Source organism: Clarias gariepinus, chromosome 18 (assembly GCF_024256425.1).
Source record: "Clarias gariepinus isolate MV-2021 ecotype Netherlands chromosome 18, CGAR_prim_01v2, whole genome shotgun sequence".
Taxonomy (NCBI): Eukaryota; Metazoa; Chordata; class Actinopteri; order Siluriformes; family Clariidae; genus Clarias; species Clarias gariepinus.
Window position 1 is genome coordinate 16731584 of NC_071117.1, and position 19677 is coordinate 16751260.

At 35.3% G+C, this 19677-nt stretch overlaps 1 protein-coding gene across 1 annotated transcript in view; it reads left to right on the forward strand.

Annotated features, from left to right (window-relative positions):
* sorcs3a (sortilin related VPS10 domain containing receptor 3a) overlaps positions 1–8021 on the forward strand; it is a 287711-nt gene extending 279690 nt beyond the window's left edge. The window contains exons 25-27 of the mRNA XM_053477444.1: positions 2333–2438; positions 4971–5131; positions 7740–8021. Of these exons, the coding sequence (XP_053333419.1) occupies positions 2333–2438; positions 4971–5131; positions 7740–7798 (326 nt within the window). The 3' untranslated portion in view covers positions 7799–8021. The remainder of the gene's footprint in view (positions 1–2332; positions 2439–4970; positions 5132–7739) is intronic.
* Positions 8022–19677: the final 11656 nt, after the last annotated feature.

The window sequence follows — 19677 nt, forward strand, 5'->3', positions numbered from 1 at the left end:
TGCTGTACATTACAGTTGGCAATAGGAAAGAGAGCATTAAATGTTCTCAAACACCATTTTTCCCTTCAGTCCTTTACCAATCATATTTACAAATAATTATGTGTACAATTCAGCATTAATCATTTTAAACAAAAAGCTGTCAAAGAAAAGAGGTGGGTTAGTTGTTAGTACTGTCACCTTGAACTCCAGGTTGGAGTCAGGTTAAATCTGACTTTGGCTTTGTGTGTGCCCTGCATAATTTGGCGGGTTTTGTCCCACAGTCCAAAGACCCGGATAGTAGGTTGATTGGCATTTCCAAATTTCCCTATAGTTTTGGTGCACTGCGATTGCAGTTGGAATCCTGTCCAGTGTGTACCTAGCCTTGTGACCGAAGTTCCCTGGAATAGGCTCCAGGGTCCGTATTCACAAAGCTTCTTAGAATTCTCTCAGAATTCTCCTATCTTAGCCTAAAAAGTTCTAGACTAAAAGTGATTTTGGAAACTTAAAGCAACTCTGAGAAAGGAAAGTACAAAAACCTTTATCTTAGTGAGGAGGTGTGAGTGACCCCCTTGCTAGGAATGGCACTGCAATTCAAGCACTATGAAAAAAATAAAAAATCTGTATCATGTCTTAAAGTCCTTTCTTTGTGAAATTGTACAATCATGAATGCAGGCTACTTTATGCAAAGTTTCCTAAGGAGTTATTTAAAATAGCCCAATGTTAAAAATGTGTCTACTATTTTTTAAGCATCCAACTTCCATACAGTAGTAAAAGTTTAAAGTCATTACATTTATTTACCATACTGATTTTATTTTCTTTTTTATGATTTTATATATCATTTCAGATTGATGGGAGCAAAAATGGCTCATCTTTTACCAATTTATATGATTGCAGGACAGTCCATTTAAGTTGCACTTTTGGATGGTATGTAGCCAACAATCCAAGAGAGATGGAAGGAAGGAAAAGAAAAAGAAAACCTTTTAGCTTTACGTTCAGTGTTTGGAGAATATTTCAGCCATTTGGCCCTCAACTATAGAAACTCTTAATTCTTTTAAAAGTCCTCCTCTATACTCTTAACAATTTTTTCCTTAACATTTTTTTAGGTTTAAGATGTTTCATGAATTATTTTTACTTTTTAAGATTTAGTCCTAAATTTAAGGCGAAATTCTAAGAGTTTCATCACTAGGAGCAATTTTTAGGCTTAAGAAGCTTTGTGAATTTGGGCCCTGGTCATTGGTGACCTAAGGGATGAGCAGTATGGATAATCAATGAACAAAAGTTTAAGGATTTAACAAAGGTGAAGAACTGACTATGAAAATATACTGTAATTGTATTCAAACCTGAAAAAAGACAACAGTGTTATTGCAAACTTTTAGTCAAGTTAAAGTGTTATCTTTACCATAACTACCTTTCTGAAATCTCCTGTGTTAATTATCATATTATTTCTTGTTGAGTTGTTTGATAAAATGAATGCACCATCTGCTAGATATCTTATCTGTTAATGCAGTTTCAATTGGGTGTAATTATGTTGGTTATTTTGTCATTGAGACCACAGAGGCTTGTCAACACTGGAAAAACAGTACCATTGATTTCAGATGCGATTTTAAAAAGCATAATTATACAATTACCCATCTGCAATTCAACTCGACAGGCATTGAATTTTCTTCCAGAAAGTGAGAGGGTTTAAAAAGAAATTGGTTTTAAAGTGTTATTTAACGTGTCGATGGGGTACACAAATTGAGCGAGTGGTGTTTGCTGCACATTTGGCAGCGCCTATAAAAATGGCCTGTGGTTAAAATCCACAGTGCCTTACAGTGACCACAGGATCGCTAGTAACTACCCGACCTTAGCACTGTAGGACATATGGCTTTGTGCATTTACCGTGACACACTGCCTATTTGAGTAGCCAGAACCACTGGATTTCCCCTAAATTTTTCAGCCTTGAAAGGTCTAAAAAGCCTTCAAGCTGCTCGGAAAAAGGTCAGAGGCATCGTTGAGCTGTCCGTCAAAAATCCGGCTGGATGGAAAAAATATATCAGGGTCTTAATGGCAGAGATTCATGGAGAGTCTCGACGCAAAAAACATTTCCGCTGGGATTTTGTAAAGTGCAGATGAGTGAGCTACATCTATTTTCAGTGGCAGCTCTTGACTTTTGGGGGTAGCGTCAGTTTTTTGGCTATTTCACATAATAGTGATTTCATGTCGTTAACTTTAAAAGACTTAAGGAACTTAGCCAGGATTTGTGTCATATTATTGTTAGACAGTTGATATGGAGGTTCAAAAATATGAATAGTTAAGCAAACTTTTTTTATATAACTAACATTTTTATTCTTTATTCTTTTCTTTCACTTAGCTCCACTGGTGGACTCGATCCCTAGACATAGCAGTTCTGCCATGCTGATGCTACTCTCAGTGGTTTTCTTGGGTTTAGCCATCTTCCTCATTTACAAGTTCAAGAGGTATGATAAAATACATGCAGCCATACTTAAATGCAGATTTATATTCTTACAAAAAAAATTACATGTTTGAATTGCTGCAATGAAATTCTGTAACCTCGATTTACATACAGTAAATTCATCAAGTTCTAAGGTTGTTTTAAGTTTATGATTTTGTGATGTAATATCATTTGGACACAGTAACTAACACAAATAGGTGCTTAAAGATGAATGCTAATAAGAGAATCACAGTAATTAATCAGGATAAAATTTAGAATTATAAGAGTTTAGCAATTAAACCCAAAGTAATGCAAGAAAACTGATCGGTGTACAACAGAGGTGATTAGTATGCATGTAGCAACAGCAACTAATCAAATTAGTTGCTACACTTCTTTAATATGCACCAGGCATATTTTCATAAGAATACTTTAAATGATTTAGCTCAAAGTAATTCACAGTTATTTATTAAATGGATTGTATTTATTAAAAGTTTACATGCTTATTGCATCTGTTGTTAACAGCACTTATTACTTAAATCAGGCATGCCTTTTTATTATGCTTCATTTTCACATGAAATTATCAGAATGCAACATATCGAAAGTACACATTAATTTTTTGCCTTGTGGGTTTTATAATTTTAACAAATAAAGCTATAGATGAAAGAATAAGCTTTAATTTGCATACTACTTCTCTCAGAAATCACTGGGTCAGAAATGAAATACCAGAAACAGTATGAGTTTGTAAATAAAAAACTGTAGTGAATTTCCCAGTTCATTTCCCAAAGTGTTTATTATACACAGCACTTTGCCCAGACCCTGCAATATAAAAGATTGGCAAATATATTTTTTATTGTTTTGTTTTTTTGTGAAATATCCACAAAAGTGTTATAACAATTTAAAAAAATTATCTCTGACTGTTAAAAAGCACCAGACAGACTTAAGATTCCACACAGAAAACAAGCACATTGATATTCGCTTTGTATTCAATTTCTAAGAAAATGCGTTATGCTAAGGTTGCCCTTGTTGGGCCCTTGAGCAAGGCCCCTAACCCTATCTGCTCCAGGGGCGTGGTATCAAAGCTGACCCTGCCCTCTGACCCAAGTTACGCTGGGATATGCGAAGAAGGAATTTCACTGTACTGTAATGTATAAGTGATAAATAAAGGCTTAACATAATTCCAAGAGGGAAAAACATACAGCAAGCAATGGTCATATAAAGGAGAAATTGTTGCTGCACATCAACACCTAAGAACTACATCTTAGGCCTCACTGAGCATCATGGTACAATTAGAAAAAGACTGAACAAATATAGTTTGTTTAAAAGTGTTGCCAGGAGAAAGATTCCTCTGGATAACATTGAACATGGAATCACAACTGAGGTTCAAAACACAAGGGTATCGGGACAGATAAACCCAGAGTGGAGTTGTTTGGCCTTAATGTCTACTGTAGCACTATATTTTGAGAAAAACAAACAGCATTTTATCAGAAACACCTCATATTTCATTTTCAAGCGCAGCAGCAGGGTGATAGTCATTTGGGTGCCAGAGGACCTTGGCATCTTGCAGTCAAAAGGTCAACCATGAACTCCTCTGTATACTAGAGTATTCTAGAGGAAAATGTGAGGCCATCTGTCTGTCAGCTAATGCTTAGTAGAAATTGAATCATGCAACAGGACAATGATCTAAAGCACACCAGTAAATCTACATGAGAATGGCTGAAAAATAAAAGAATCAAGGTTTTGGGATTTCCTAGTCAAAGCCCAGACCTCAACCCAACTTAAATGCTGTAAAGGGACCTTAATCAGGGTTATGAATAAGGGAATGCCCAAAAGCCTTCACTGATTAAAAGAAGAGAGAATAAAAGGCACAAAGGAATTGATAACTTCAAGTTATTTCTGCTAAAGGTATATTTAAAAACTATTGTATCATGGGCTACTATGGGGGAAGTAATGCCCACATATTTTGGGCTTGATTTTTGTTCATTTTTTTGCATGGTGAAAAACGTTATTGGTGTTATTCACCTGAGGTTGTATTTACCTAATACGAAGACCCACTATGATGAGATGTCTTTCTACAGCAGCCACGTAAAGTAGTAGCAGTGCGTTGACACGCTCTTATTTGGTGCACCAGTCTTTTCTATGTCTCCAAGGAGTTCTTTGCTTAACATTAGCCATGTGAAAATGTTAAACATTAAAGAATGTGTTTTTCTAGTGAAGCACGTTTTTAAAGCTCAGCATAAATACATGGATTTAGTCATTTCAAGCAGCTTTACCGGAGAAAAGAATACCAAATTGCGATACTGGGTGAGATTTAATAAATAAATACATGATTGAGAATAATAAGGTGTTTCATTAAACAAATATTTTCCCATAACCTACTTTACACGGCCACTGCAGAAGGACTTCTTAAATGCATGTTATTTGCCTCTCTGTATATCTTTTTTTTATTTTATTTTATTCTCTGTATATTCATTTGCAAAAACAGAGGTAAGCTGAACAATTGTAATATGGTCTGGAAATTAATGACAGTTTTTTTGAACAGTTGTTGCTTATTTTTCAGAAAAATTCCCTGGATTAATATATACGCTGAGGTGAACCAAGAGAAAGAGCAGGAAATGATTGGCACGGTGGGTCAGAATGACACAACACCTAAAATCAAGCTCAGCGAGTTCTCCAGCCCCAAAGAGCTTATGGAGAAGGACTTGGAAGTCCGTGTTAAACGTGAGTGAATTATTTTGATATGAAAAAAAGTCTTTACAATTAAACAAATGTTATAACATGTGACCATTGCAGTGGCCCTTCAGCTGAATTTTTTTAAACGCAGAAATTGCTTCAAGAATAAAAGATCATCTTTTACAAGTAATTAAGAGGAACATCTGAAGCTTAGGGTGATGATTAGGGTGAACTCAGTGGGCCCTGGTGGACTAATTTCCAGTGTGGCTCTATTTCTGTTATAATGTAATTGTTTAATGACTGCAAATTTGGTTTTAATCACGATGAGATGATGATGCAGTTAAATTGAAATAAGATTAAAAGAAAAACTGCAGTGTTATAAATGTTTAGATATCACTAATGCAGTGAGTTTAAATAGAAATCTATACAAATCATACTAAATGTTTACAGTTAGGAGGGAAAAAAAAGGTTATTTAAAACTGTCTATAGTGAGTTACAGAATCCTTGCATCTTAAATAGGTTTGTCCTGGAGCCCATTTATAAGAGCAAGCCATCTGTTGTAGAGTTTATTTAAGGACATTTAGGGATCCTTTCTAAAAATGTCCTAAGTTTATAGATTTCTGCCTGCCCTATAGCAGCTATGGCATTTTTATTTATTTTTTAATAAAATGTACAGTACTGTACAAAAATATTAAGCCATACCTCATTTCCTCATTATACTTCCAAAGAGACAGACTTTCTTGTAGTTTTTAAATGTAGTCTTGACAAATACTTTTTTTTTTTTAGGCTCCCATTTTCAGTCCAGTCCCTGTCCACGACCAGTTTCAGACGACTTTTTTTTGCCACACAGTGACAGATGATCAGGCTGGTCATTAGTATACTGGTGATGCTAAGAACAGATCAGAGGGGAAATGAGGTTGCTGCTGAGGTTGTTACATACAGTTAACAACCAATTTTTAAATTGTACCCTGAGGTACAATTTAAAAATTGTACTACAATTAAAAACATTTCCTACGTTTCTGCCTGTCACAGTAAAACATTTGTTCTTATTCCTTTAAAATAATCTACATTTAAGGTGAAGAAATGAGGGGTGGCGCAATACTTTTGCACAGCTACATGTACTATGTGTAATGTTTTTTCTTGCATTTTCTAGACTTTTTTTCCTGATAGCTAGCTTTATGGTCTCCATGATCATCATTGCATAGGAATCTTTGCAGCCATTTTTTTACTTCATCCTGCATTTTCACTCTCTCAGAAGTAATTGGACAAGCTATTATTGTTATTATTATTATTATAATCATTACATGCCATTTTTTGTTGTCAATGACTTCCTGATGTCCTTAATTAAGTGACATCACCAAATGCTAAGCTTTTTTTTTCTTAAAGATGCTTGGCCAGGCTTTGCTTAGATGGGCTGAAAGTCAGTTGAATGAACATTACATTTCTTTGACTTAAGAGGGTCTTGGGTCATTATCCAACTGTACAAGGGCCATTTCTATCAGCTCTGCTAGATTTAACACCTCCGTTCACCTTTAAAGACACTTACCTTTCTGTTCTTGAGTGTTACCAATAGTTTACATCTTCGTGTATACGCTTTGGGTGAGGTAGGTATATCATTGTCAATCAAGGCACTTTCATGAATGTAAGAGTCACTGACTTGGCTAGAAAGAAGTAAAGGAAAGAATTATGTACAGTAAAGATCCACTTAATTGTCTTTCCTGGTCTTCCAGAACTTTTGGGTGTTGCTGAGCTCATCAGTGCATTTCTTCTTTTTTCAAAACTGAACCAGATTCTCAATTTGACCACTCCTAAAAATTTCTGCTCTTCTTTTCTTTTGACCTTATGATGACATTGTTCACTTATTTAAAATGAACAGCTATAGTGAACAGCTAGCAAGTGCAAGTTCAGTACTTGGAATCAACTAACAACCTTTTTTCTTCTCCTCTCCTTTTTTTTTTATCAAACAACTAGACAACATGGTATACCAGGATATCAAACTGCTTTACTGTTAAAAAAAATATTTTGTACAAGTATTTTACCAATGTGAAAATGGAGGAAAAATATACAAATGGCTGTTATTCCTAATTGGTAATGCAATATTTTCGCTACACCTCTGAAGTATAAACTTCAATTATTTCTTCATTGCTTCATTTCAAATCCATTTTTATGGTCTTTATGAGGCAAAACAAAAAAGAAAAACTCTATTCCATACAACCAGAGGCATTGCTTGTCAACAGGCAAAGCAGGCAAGTACTTGGGGCCCCAGGCCAGTAAGGAGCCTCTGACAGCTAAAAGACTTATTTATTATTCGCTTAATAATCGTGATGAATGCTGTTTGGAAGGGCCTCCTGCAATGTTTGCCTAGGGCCCCAAAAGACTTTAGAATCGCCAACTAATTATTGACTTCTGATTGCAGCAGCTTACACCAGAGCTAGTTTAGGGGTGCGATTTAATTAATAAAAAAAGTTTACACATAAATAACATTTTGCAATTTTTGCTAGATTCATATAATCCCATTAAATCATGGGTAATCCCATATGTAAAATCATATCTAGCTTAAAGATACTAGTGAATTAGTAAGTTTGACTTGGGTTTTAAAGTTCAAGTTTCCTCTCATGAAGTATAACCCTGTCTTTTTATTTTTCCCTATAACAAGGTGGAATGATCAATGCCTGCGAAAGCACAAGAGAGATTCCCAACTGTACGAGTGTCTGAATGAAACAAGTTGGAAGTGCAGTGTAATCAAGTGTACAGAAGTGTTGCCATTTTGAAAGTCCTCTATGTTCTTCATTTTGTAATTTCAGAAACAGTCATTGTTAATAGTTTTCTAAGGACCTCGTTTATACAGATTTGCATGGAAGTCTTGTTTGATAAGATCTATGCTGAAAATCTAAATGCTTAATGAGACCTTTTTAATGATGATTGAAATCATTGCTTGTTTTGGAGAGAAAATGAGGTGCAGATGCAAGTTGAGAGCAAACTAGTCATTTGTCCTTCTTGACCAGATAAAAAAAAAAATGTAACCCATGTTTTGATGGCAAAATATGTAGTTCATAGGTTCATTATGTTAATGATATCTGTTGCAAAATCAGAATGTATAAATATTAGTTGCAACCTGAATCTGTTTTTGCATAATTTTTGATAATTTACTTTTTTATTGTTTTAAACATTGGTCAATTAATAGATGGCAAATCCACTTAAATACAATTTAATTGCCAGGGAAAGGTTTTTCTTTTTATTTATTTCGAGATATCCATAATGCAGATACATGATCTGTAATTCTGCTAATTTTTCACCACAAGAAAGATGCAAATAACGAGAACACACCACCACCAAATAAAAACCAACATCCATATAAGCAAGATTTACCAGAATGTGACAATGTTTAACAAATAATGCAACAAAAAAAAAAATTATGTAAAATTATGGCCATATTAAATTATGGCACAAGAAACTGATATTTTAGCATATTATTTTGTTGTTATAAAAGTAAATGTATCTGGTCAGTTAGAGATCTTTTAGAGATCAGACAGTAGCAGTGCATCACTGGAAAGAATGTAATGGAAATGTTCATTTTTGGGGTAAAACTGATGCACAAATTGATGGTTTTCTGTTGCACCGTTCTAGATTCAAGAATTAAATATTTAAAAAGTCTTTCAAGAAAGGAAATGAACTTGATATCATATCAATTGGCTAAGATGTTGTTCCATCGGAGTGTTACTTTGTGACACCCAATGGTGATTCTTTTTAAGACCATTTTAATTTTTAGTTAAGGCATCTAGAGAAGTTTTAGTAAATAATTGTCTTTTGTTGTTGTAAAGCTAGGACTACCAATAATAATAGTAATAATAATCTAACTGACAGCATTGAAGATTAATAATTGTGTCCAGGACATGCACAGACAAGAAATAAAATGAATAAGAAGCAAGCAAACAAAAACAAAATGCTTGGATACATCATTAACAAAATGGTAAGAACAAGACATCTTTAGCCCAGGCTATTTATGGAGAGTATGTTGATTAGTAGTAGGTGTTGGTGATTAGAACTAGACCGAGGTAATTGATGGGTCACGTTGCTGGGTTTCTGGTTTGTTGCTTGGATGAGGATTCTAGAAAAAAAAAAAAGAAATAAGGAAAGAAAGAAAAGTACTTTATTAAAAACCTAATTAATTATTGACATTGATATAGTGGAAATTCTTTAGGTTAACAATAATTTTAGCACATATTCAATTGGATGTGATGTTAAAAGGAAAAGTCCTTTTAACAAAAAGGTGTGGGGTAACAAATTACCACATGTGATTTTTTTTAACCTGATAAATGGTTAAATCCTTTATTAAAAAAATGGAAAAACTGACAAGATCTCATCCAAAAGCAGCATTTCTAAAGTTTAGGTTCATGTCATCCATCTTTAACACAGCTTTAGTATCTAGTATGATAAAGATTTTTTTTTTTTTCATTTTGTTGGAATTTTTTTATAGATCTCGTTTCATAAAATATTAAGTGAACGCCTTACAAAAACAATGCCTTATTGCCATCTTAGGTGTTTTGCCATCAAAACATGCCCACTTGAACACAACTTAATTCCTACACATTAAAGCAAAGACTACTGTATAAAGATGTATGATAAAGTATTTCTATCCAAATAATAATGAGTTCTATTGGTGGTTTGTTTTATATCAAATATTGTGTCATGTCTCCCAGGGAACAGCTCCGAACTGTATCATAGTCTTAATTCATATTTTCATTCCTCTGTATATACAGCGCATATGCCGTCACCTTTACATGCTTCTATTGTAAATATAGTGGCAAAGACAAAACTGTGAATCTTAACACAGTAAGAAAAAAGTGTGTTGAGTTTACTTTTTATGAAATCATTGATCGTTTCGACAATGTCCTTGACATGTGCATGTTATTTACAAGGACGTGATTTACAGTATGTGTTGTAGATAGTAAGCAAGCACTGTAAATAGTTCTTTTCTAGTCGCCTGGTGGAATTCAGGTTTTTTTTTTTTCTTTTTCGGGTTTTGTTTTTTTCGTTGTTGTTTTTTGACATATTATATATCTGGTCTTATAAATTCTGGTCCCTGTTGTACACCTCTTTCACATAGAAATTTTGTTCAGCTTAAATGATTTGGAAAACATGGACATTTTAAATTAAAATAATAACTGCACAATTTACAGATATAGAGGATATACTTCTCAATTAAGTTTCTATATATCAGTAAACATTTGGAACTATTATGTCTGCTAAGGTTACCATTCTACTGCAGTGTATATGGTTTAATGTAATTGTATCAAATTTTCTATTTGAAAGGGGGAAGAATATATTTACAGATATATTAACAATGTAAAATTTTACTTTAAGAAGAATTAAGTGATCTACAATTTAAGTATTCACCTAATAGGCCAGTTGTTTGCCCTTTGAATCTAGTTCCATATTCATTTACACCAATCAGCCATAACATTAAAACAAATATTGTAGGATTATTATATTATCGTGGCACCTGCTATTATGATATATTGTACATAAGCCAGCAAGTAAACAATCAGTTCCTTGGCAGCAGGATAAATGGTAAGCATTAGGATCTAAGTTACTCTGACAAGATCTAAATTCTGATGTCTATATGATTGGGTCAGAGCATCTCTAAAACAACAGGTCATATGAGGTACCCCTGGTATGGAGTGGTTGGTACCTACCAAAGTCGTTCAAGGAAGCACAATCGGTAAACTGGCAAGAGGGTCATGGATGCCAAGGGCTTACTGATGTGTGTGGGGAGCGAAGGCAAGCCTATCATACTACTGAAATAAAAATCTGCCTAAGTCGTGTCAGAACACACAGTGCATCACAGCTTGTTGCCTATAGGTCTGTGTAGTCACAGACTGGTCAGAGTGCTCATGCTGACCATTATGTGCCAACACCATGGCCTACATTGGTCACATGAGCATCAGAACGGACCATAAAGCAATGAAAGTAGGGGGACTGGCCTAATTAATCATTTTCTTTTACATGATGTAATTGTGCATGTACATGTGTGTGGCTTTCCTGGAAGAGGGAATTTTACCAGGATGTACTATGTAAAAATGACAAGTCAGTGGAGGCAGCGTAATGCTCTGGGCAACGGTCCTGCTGGAACTCCTCTCTTCTGATTGCAGTGGTCTTTTACAGCAGGATAGTGTGAGCTGACTACTGCAAAAAAAAAAAAAAAATCTTCAGAAATGATTTGAGAAACAAGACATTGACTTGGCCTCCAAATTACCCAAACCTCAATCTGATTGAGTATCTGTGGGATATGCTAGACAAACAAGTCTGATCTATGGAGGCAATTTACAGGGCTTAAAGGATCTGCTGCCAATGATTTGGTGCCACAGCACACCTTCAGAGGTCTAGTGGGGTCCATGCGTTGATGGGTCAGAGCTGTCTTGGTGGTACAAGTGGGACCTACAAAATAATAGGCAGGTGGTTTTTACTGTTATGGATGATCGGTGTATATGACATGTTACACATTTCTTTTGCTGAATTTTCGAACCTCATTATCATAAGGTCAAGGTAGAAGTTGCCCACCCATTGTAGCTTTTATTTATAATAATTCACGTTCACATTATAATGTTGTCATGTTACAAAGAAACTGGATACTACAAAGGCCTTTGTCCTGAACACTGTCCCATGCCAGAAAACATGGTATAATTTAACCTATACATAGGGATGAATCTAGTTTTAAATTTTTGCTGGTAATGTGTACAGTAGTCAGGAGGATAGGTGTAGGGCGGTTTCACTTTGTCTCCACTTTTTTCTCCAAACTTTTTCAGGGTTGAATACCAAATAGTATAAAATGGAAAACTAGTGTGTTACAGTATGTAAGGTATACAATTCCTTGTGTCATAGACCAAGTAGTGCCCTTGTTCAGAGGTTAGGGAGTGATTTGGAATTCAGCCTCGTCTTAGACGCTAGTTAGCTTTGTAGCTTCCATTTGTTCCATTTGTTGAGCCGGACTGTACCATCCTCCATTTTGTACCATTTACCCATGCCTATACCCAGGTCTTAAATAGTGCTGACTCTTGAGACTCCTTCAAAGTTGCTAAAGAATTGTTGCTTAAAATACTTTTAAAATGTACAGGGAAATGAAGCACATGAACAAATGCACTAAGGAATGCATCAGATTTGTATTGTACCTGAAACTACATTCTAGTGTTCATGAATGTGTTTATTTAAGTTTGCCATTTGCTTCTTTTTTTTCAGCAAAGTGGAAGTTGTTTAAGTTACTTCAGCCTTGCAGTACAGTCAGCCCTTACAAGTCTCGCCATTTTATCCGAGCTCTCTCAACAAGAAGACATTTCTAACTACAGTACTGATTTTCACTATCTTTAGCAGACCACATTTTCCCCCAAATTCTGATATTTGATATAAACACATATTAAAGACCTGCAGTTGCACCTGGTATATGTTACATTGTTACGGCTTGACTGGATAATTGTGTGAAGGAGCAGTTGTACAGATGTTAACAAACTAGTTGATCATGTGAAAACTTTCTAAAATGCAGTGCCTGGCAAAAGTATTTATACGCCTTGACCTTTTGTCACATTACAACCACAAACAGAAATGCGTTTATATGATAGACCACAAGGTAGACGATAATTGTAAAATGGAAGGAAAATCATAAAAGTTTTTCATTCTTTTTACAAATAAAAAATCTGAAAGGTGTGGCTGCATTTGTATTTAGCCCTCTTTACTCATATACCCCTAACTAAAAATCCAGTGGAACAAATTGCCCTTAGAAGTTACCTGTTCTGTAAAACCCTTAGAGGTTTGTTAGAGAACATTAATGAAGAAACAGCTTCATGAAGCTCAAGGAACAGATCATACAGTTCAGGGATAAAGTTGTGAGGAGGTTTAAAGCAGATTTGGGTTAAAAAAAAAAATCTTTGACCACCAACTGAAAATGGAAAGAGTATGGCACAACTATAAACCTACCAAGACATGGCCATCCACATAAACTGACAGGCCAAGCAAGAGGCACATGGCAACTTTAAAAGAGCTTCATAGCTCAAGAGGGAGGATCTCCTGTTAGTCATGCACTCCACAAATCTGGCAGTTATGGAAGAGTGGGAAGAAGAAAGCCATCATTAAAAGCAAGCCAAAAGAAGACCCGTTTGCATTTCGCAACAAGCAGTGGAGAACACTGCAAACATATGGAAGTTTGCAGAATTTTTGGCCTTAATGCAACCAGCCCTGATCACCCTGAACACACCTTCCACACAGTAACACATGATGGTGGCGTCATTATGTTGTGGGGTCCACCAGGGACAGGGAAGATGAATGGAGCCAAATACAGGGCAATCTTCAAAGAAAACCTGTTAGAGTCTGCAAAAGACTTGATAGGGAGGCAGAGGTTTAACTTCCAAGACAACGACCCTAAACATACAGTCAAGGCTACAATGGATGGGTTTAGATCAAAGCATATTCATGTATTAAAATGGGCCAGGTAAAGTCCAGACCTAAATTCAACCGAGAATCAGAGGCAAGACTTGAAAATTGCTGTTCACAGATGCTCTACATCCAATCTTATTGAGTTAGAACCGTTTTGCAAAGAATAAGAATGGGCAGAAATTGCACTCTCTAGATGTGCAAAGCTGGTCCCCTTAAAGGCGGTTTTAAAAGTATTGACACAGGGGGTCTGAATACAAATTCACGCCACACTTTTCAGATATTATTTAGTAAAAAAATATATAAAATACTTTTTCTTTCATTTGCAGTTATGTGCCGCTTTTTGGTCTATCACATAAAATCCCAATAAAATACATTTACATTTGTGGTTGTAATGTGACACAATGTGGAAAAGTTTGAGGGGTATACATACTTTTGCAAAGCACTGTATAATGACGAATTTGTTTCTAGAGAAGTGTACAAACCACAACTACAACAACTCATTTTCGTCATGAAACCACTATCCTAGACATAGGATTTTATCTTATTGTGAGATTTGTCTCCTGAAAGCCCAGGAGACATTATTTATTGATAAACCCTATAAACCTTAGTGTATGCCACCATTAAACAAAATGAGAGAACTTCAGAATAAGGATTGCTGATTTTACCACGTAAGGCTCATTTACAATATCTTCTTTTCTACTTTACTACAACACACTTATTAATTTATTTTTTAATGTTGCATGCATCATGTAAAGAGATAAGTTGACCTGCATTCTATTCAATTATCACAAACTCTCTTAACAAGCTATTTCCTGCCAGCAACAACAACAAAAGACATCCTCATTGCCTTTATGCATGAGCAGCAATCCATGCATGCTGAAGTCAGCATCTAATTACAGTTTAGCAGACAGGAAAGCTGGACTGACACTCATAACTCAAAACACCTTTGCTTATTAAAACTTTTCTCTTAGCATGCTTATTCATCACATCTTTAACCATTCGTTATTCAGTAAGTGTGGCGTGTTCATGTGCTTTCTGTTTTCTGTCTCACACATGTTGATTTATCGCAAAACAAACTTGCACCGTATTACAAATACTATGGTTTAGGTTAGCAGTAGCGGCTGGGGCTTCCACGAATTCGATCTAGAACTTAGGACATTCTCACTTGTTGGAATTTGTACAGATAACTCTTTATTCACAACATCTGGTTGGTCATACCGTGTGCAAACGTTTCGAGCCATTCCTCATATTAAATCTAATTCTGATATGATATAGGTGAGAAGATAAGATTAAGATGTGTTTACATAACATCCTTAGCAGCAACTTCATTTTCCCTTTCGTCCAGTCCAACCACTCACCAGTCAGCACCACCAGTATACTAAACATAGGTCTGATCATCTGTTATTATCTACACCACTATCTCATTGATTACTGCCTTAAATTAGATGCTTTTGTTATGCTGGAATGATTCATAGGTCATTTTGTGGATTGACAAACAAACAAACAAACAAAAAAACATTACACCAAAACCCTCTGTGTCAGATACAGGGACTAGACTGAAAATGAGAGACAAAATTTGCCAAAAATTAGAGTTCAAAAAGTTCTTTAGCAAAATGTCAAATTTCATTGTACAGTGTATAATTGACAATAAAGATTTTCTTCTTTTAAATATGAATAAATGAGGAGTAGTTCAAGAGTTTTGTGCAGTATTATAAGTAGGGTTTCAAAACTGATAAACATTCAAGCAAGTGACAAGTCACTCATGTCACTTGTAGTTAGTCTCATGTCTTTTTTGTTGTTGCTTGTACACTGTAGCTGAGAAACAAGAGTAGTCAAAATGTATAGTTTGTAAGCCAATAGCTTGCAAACTATACATTTTGATTGGATTAGCAAATTAGAAAAACAAGCTAAATGCACCAGCCACCAGTTATCTCTGTTCCTTCATTGCATTTATTTATTTGAAATTTTATAGCTCGTATTTGTTAAAAGATCTATTAAAAGATCATATGTATATGACAAGAGATAATTCTTAGTAGGATCTAACATTATGAATGGCATTGAAGAAAATGTTGCCGCACACACACTGGATTTGGTCGAAGGAAATCTTTGAAACCAGTAGGGTAAATGCATCACTTTACGTTTAATAAATAATGTGCCTAGAAGTGAGAAATCCTCTTTTCACATGCTTAAATGGTGTCGACATGTCATAAATGTACTGAGAATAGATGAATGAGAGAATTATAGTCGTTTTCTTATTTGCTAGTGTGTAAACCCGCTTTAAACCGGCAAGGTCCTGACTGCAAATTGTTGAATTAAATTTTTACAAAAATTAACCAGGCACTGTAGTAAGTATCTACAACTTTTTAGATATTTTAAAGGGTTAACTACATTCCTTTTCCTTTCTGGGACACTAGGGATTTTAACCGTACATACAGTATAGACATGCCCTAGGAATTTGGGTCCAAGTGATATTTTAAAGGACAAAGGTTGTTTCCCCAGTTTCCTACAGTAAAGACCTTGAAAGGTTCATGTGCTCTGTCTTTTTATTCCCCCCACTACCTTTACTAGTAGTTTCAGGAGTCTGCTTCAAGTCTGCATAAGCTGATACAATATGAATGATCATCTGGAAAGCCTGCTAGCATCTGTCACAGTCTATTATGTCAGAATGAGCAGTGTTCAGACTAAGCATGTTGTAGTGATAACATTGTTCCCTGTAAGGTTTATTGGTTTTGTAAAAATATATAACCAGATCTCTGGCATTACTCATAATTTTCAGTTTGTTTTCTCTACATATTTGATTTAAAATTTTTTGATGTAATTGGCTTCACTTCGGTGGAGACCATTTCTTGGGCCAGAACAACATTTATTAAAAAGAAAAAGAAGAAAAATGCAGAAAAAGTAAGAAGGCAGAAGAGCAAATGAGCTCCTGTTCCGTGTTGTTTATTGTAAATTGTTTCAATGGGCAACTGCATGGCTCATAATTACTGCTCAACACCATCTTTATTTCAGGATTTCTATAATAAATAACTGTCATTTTGAAATTGTTTCAAATAAATGTATTTTTGTACATCAGCTAATGAGATTGTGATTGCAAATTGTCAATTTCTTTTTTTTTTTTTTCATACAGTACATCAAAACACGCATTCCCACTGACGGATCATTGTTACTGAACAGTATCATTTTCATACAACACAACAGAGGAGCTTGCAATTAGTTTTGATTTGTACTTCTGTCTTACTTTAGATGTTACCACAGGAAAGCTTATTTAGAACAACACTAGTTGCTGATATAATAGCTGCAGTCTTTTGGATATTTTTCCATTAAAATTACTACAGCTGATCTTTGGCCACACAACTACTGCTATGTTATAATTATAATATAAATTGGATAAAACCATCATCTGTATATTCTGTTTCAGTTTATACAGTAGTTTAGGTGGTGTTGTCATAACCAATAATCAATACACACACACACACACACACACACATAGGTTGTGTCCTAAGTTAGGCATCCTCATGTTAAGATAAATAAATAAATTACAGTATGAAATATGAGCTTTGATGAGCTTTGATGATCTCTATCATTCTAGATGGTGAGTGGTCAGGCATGATTGAGTTTTTTAAAACTGTATAAGGGTCAACTTCATGTACAGTAGGTGGTTGAGGTTTCTAGTCAGAACGTCGAAAATTCAAGACCCGTAACCGTTGCATTGCTCCTGTTGGGCACTTAGTCAAGGCCCTTACCCATTTCCCATGCTGGTCCAAAAGTCCAGATAAGAAAGGAGGACGGTCATCGCACTGCAAAGCCATCACACTGCAAAGCCAGGGATTTACAATGGTTGCCATTTCTGATGACATACATGACTTGGACTTGGGGCCTTAGAATAGAATAGAATAGAATAGAATAGAATAGAATGACTTTATTCTTTATTGCTTAAAATTTGGAGAGTTGTTTCATGAGACATACGACACATAAATAGAAACACAAAAATGTACACTCATTAAAAATATAATAACAAAAATAATAATCTATAAGATCAAGGAAATAAAATAAAACAAATTAAATACATGCCACGTAGACCATGCTATTGTAATTTGAGTTTATTCTTACTGAAATTGTGCCGATTGATTGAAAAACCATTACTGCTCTGGAAAAGAAGCTATTTTTTAGCCTATTAGTCCTGGTTTTGAGACACCTGTAACGTCTCCCTGAGGGCACTAGTTTGAAGTGTGAATGTCCAGGGTTAGAGCTGACCTGTGCTCAAAGTTCACTCACAATCAACTTTGACCCAGTTTACACTAATATTTTTAAAGCTTAAGAATAATAACAGGTCATCATATGTGATATAGCGAGGACATACATTTTTCCTTCTGCTAGGTTTCCAGGGAATCAAAAATATATAACTGTCCCATAATTTGTTGTTACAAGTTTTACTCCTAAGGAACAACTATTTGAAATCATGATTTGTTTTTCACATACTTACCTAAAGCACTTTAACTGCGCAAAAAGACATTTTTTCAGCAAATGTGATAAAAAGCTGAATAAAAATGAATGTTCTTATCCTCAGGAAACCGGGATGATTATAACAATCAGTCAGGTTCTATTGTAGCTCAGTCAGAATCTTCTAAAAGGAAGTAACTTCAATTAAATAATTTACTCTCAACAAGAGCAGTGCAACATTAAACTCAAGAAAAGTGTGGCTGTCTGAAAGAAAAACTTTAAGATGTTATTCTTTATAAAAAGCTCTTAAAGATTGGTTTAATACTCACATTGTTTATGAGATCCTGTGATGTACTATCAAATGTTAAAATGTGTTGTGCAGTAGGTAATTTGGATAGTAAAATTAGAAAGTACATTAAATTCAAGGCACTGTGATAAGGGACTGTAATGACATGGGTGCAAGTTCTCTCTCAATTTATTTAGTGGTATTGTTTTTGCAAATTATCCTATCTATAAAGTGTGTGTCAGGTGTAAGTCTAATTGAGAAACAAACCAATGTCATGAGCAATCACTGGTTTGCCAGCAATTTAACTGGTGTGCCAGGATTGGCATAAAAAGCAGCTTGTTTGATACTCGAATATAATAGATTGAAAAAAAAAAACTTGAATAGTGCCGTTTCAGACACGTTTTTTGATGGAAGAAATAATAGAAATAACATTTTTTAAAAGTTACATAGCAAAATCTGCCCTTTTATTATTTTGCCTAGTGGCTGCACAATGGCTTAGTGGTTGGAACTGTTGCCTTGCACCTGCAGGGTCCAGGTTTGATTCCCAGTCAGGGTAAATCTTGCCTCTGTGTGCATGGAGTTTGCATGTTTTCCTCGTGCTTGGTGGGTTTTCTCCGGATACTTCAGTTTTCTCCCACAGTCCAAAGACATACAGATTGGTCTAATTGGCATTCCTAAATAGCCCGTACATTGTTTTTGTATGTGTGTGCCATGCAATAGATTGTAACCCTGTCCAGATTGTACCCCACCTCGTGCCCAAGGTCTCCTGGGATAGATACCAGCACCCTGTGATCTTCTACAGAATAAGCCATATAGAAGATAAATTAATGAAATAAATCAATAAACCTGTACCTGTTATCTATGAAGGTAATGCAAAACTTTATTTTGACTGAGACTTAAAAGAAATCTTTCATGTTTCTAAACTAAATGTAGCTGGATGTACTCTGAAGAAATCTTGACTTTGTAAGCATAAGTGAGTAAATAAAAATCCCTCAAGCACAGTCTTAATTATCACAGTGGGACTGGTATGGCACAGAGGTAAACACACACACACACAGACACACAGACACACACACACACAAAGAGAAAGTTATCTTATCCCTCCTGGCTGTCCTGTTGTTCTGCAGATTATGACAGGTAGATTTACTTCAATTTGACATCTTGTGCTCATGAAATCAGCAGACGTTGCAACATCAACAGCAGCTGCAGTGTAAATGGGCAAAAGCAAGCTCGTCTCTCCATCTCTCTCTGATTGGGAACAGAAATCCACTGCAGTGCTTGATAAAAGACCCTTGTCACAAAAGATGGCAGCACTGTCATTTTAGAGCTCTGCCCATGGGATTGCTTTCACACTCTTTCCATTCCACTTTATTTCACTTCTCTGCTACTTCCATTGTTGTTCTTATAATGCAGCAACTTTGACAGATTGGACTTGGACATATAG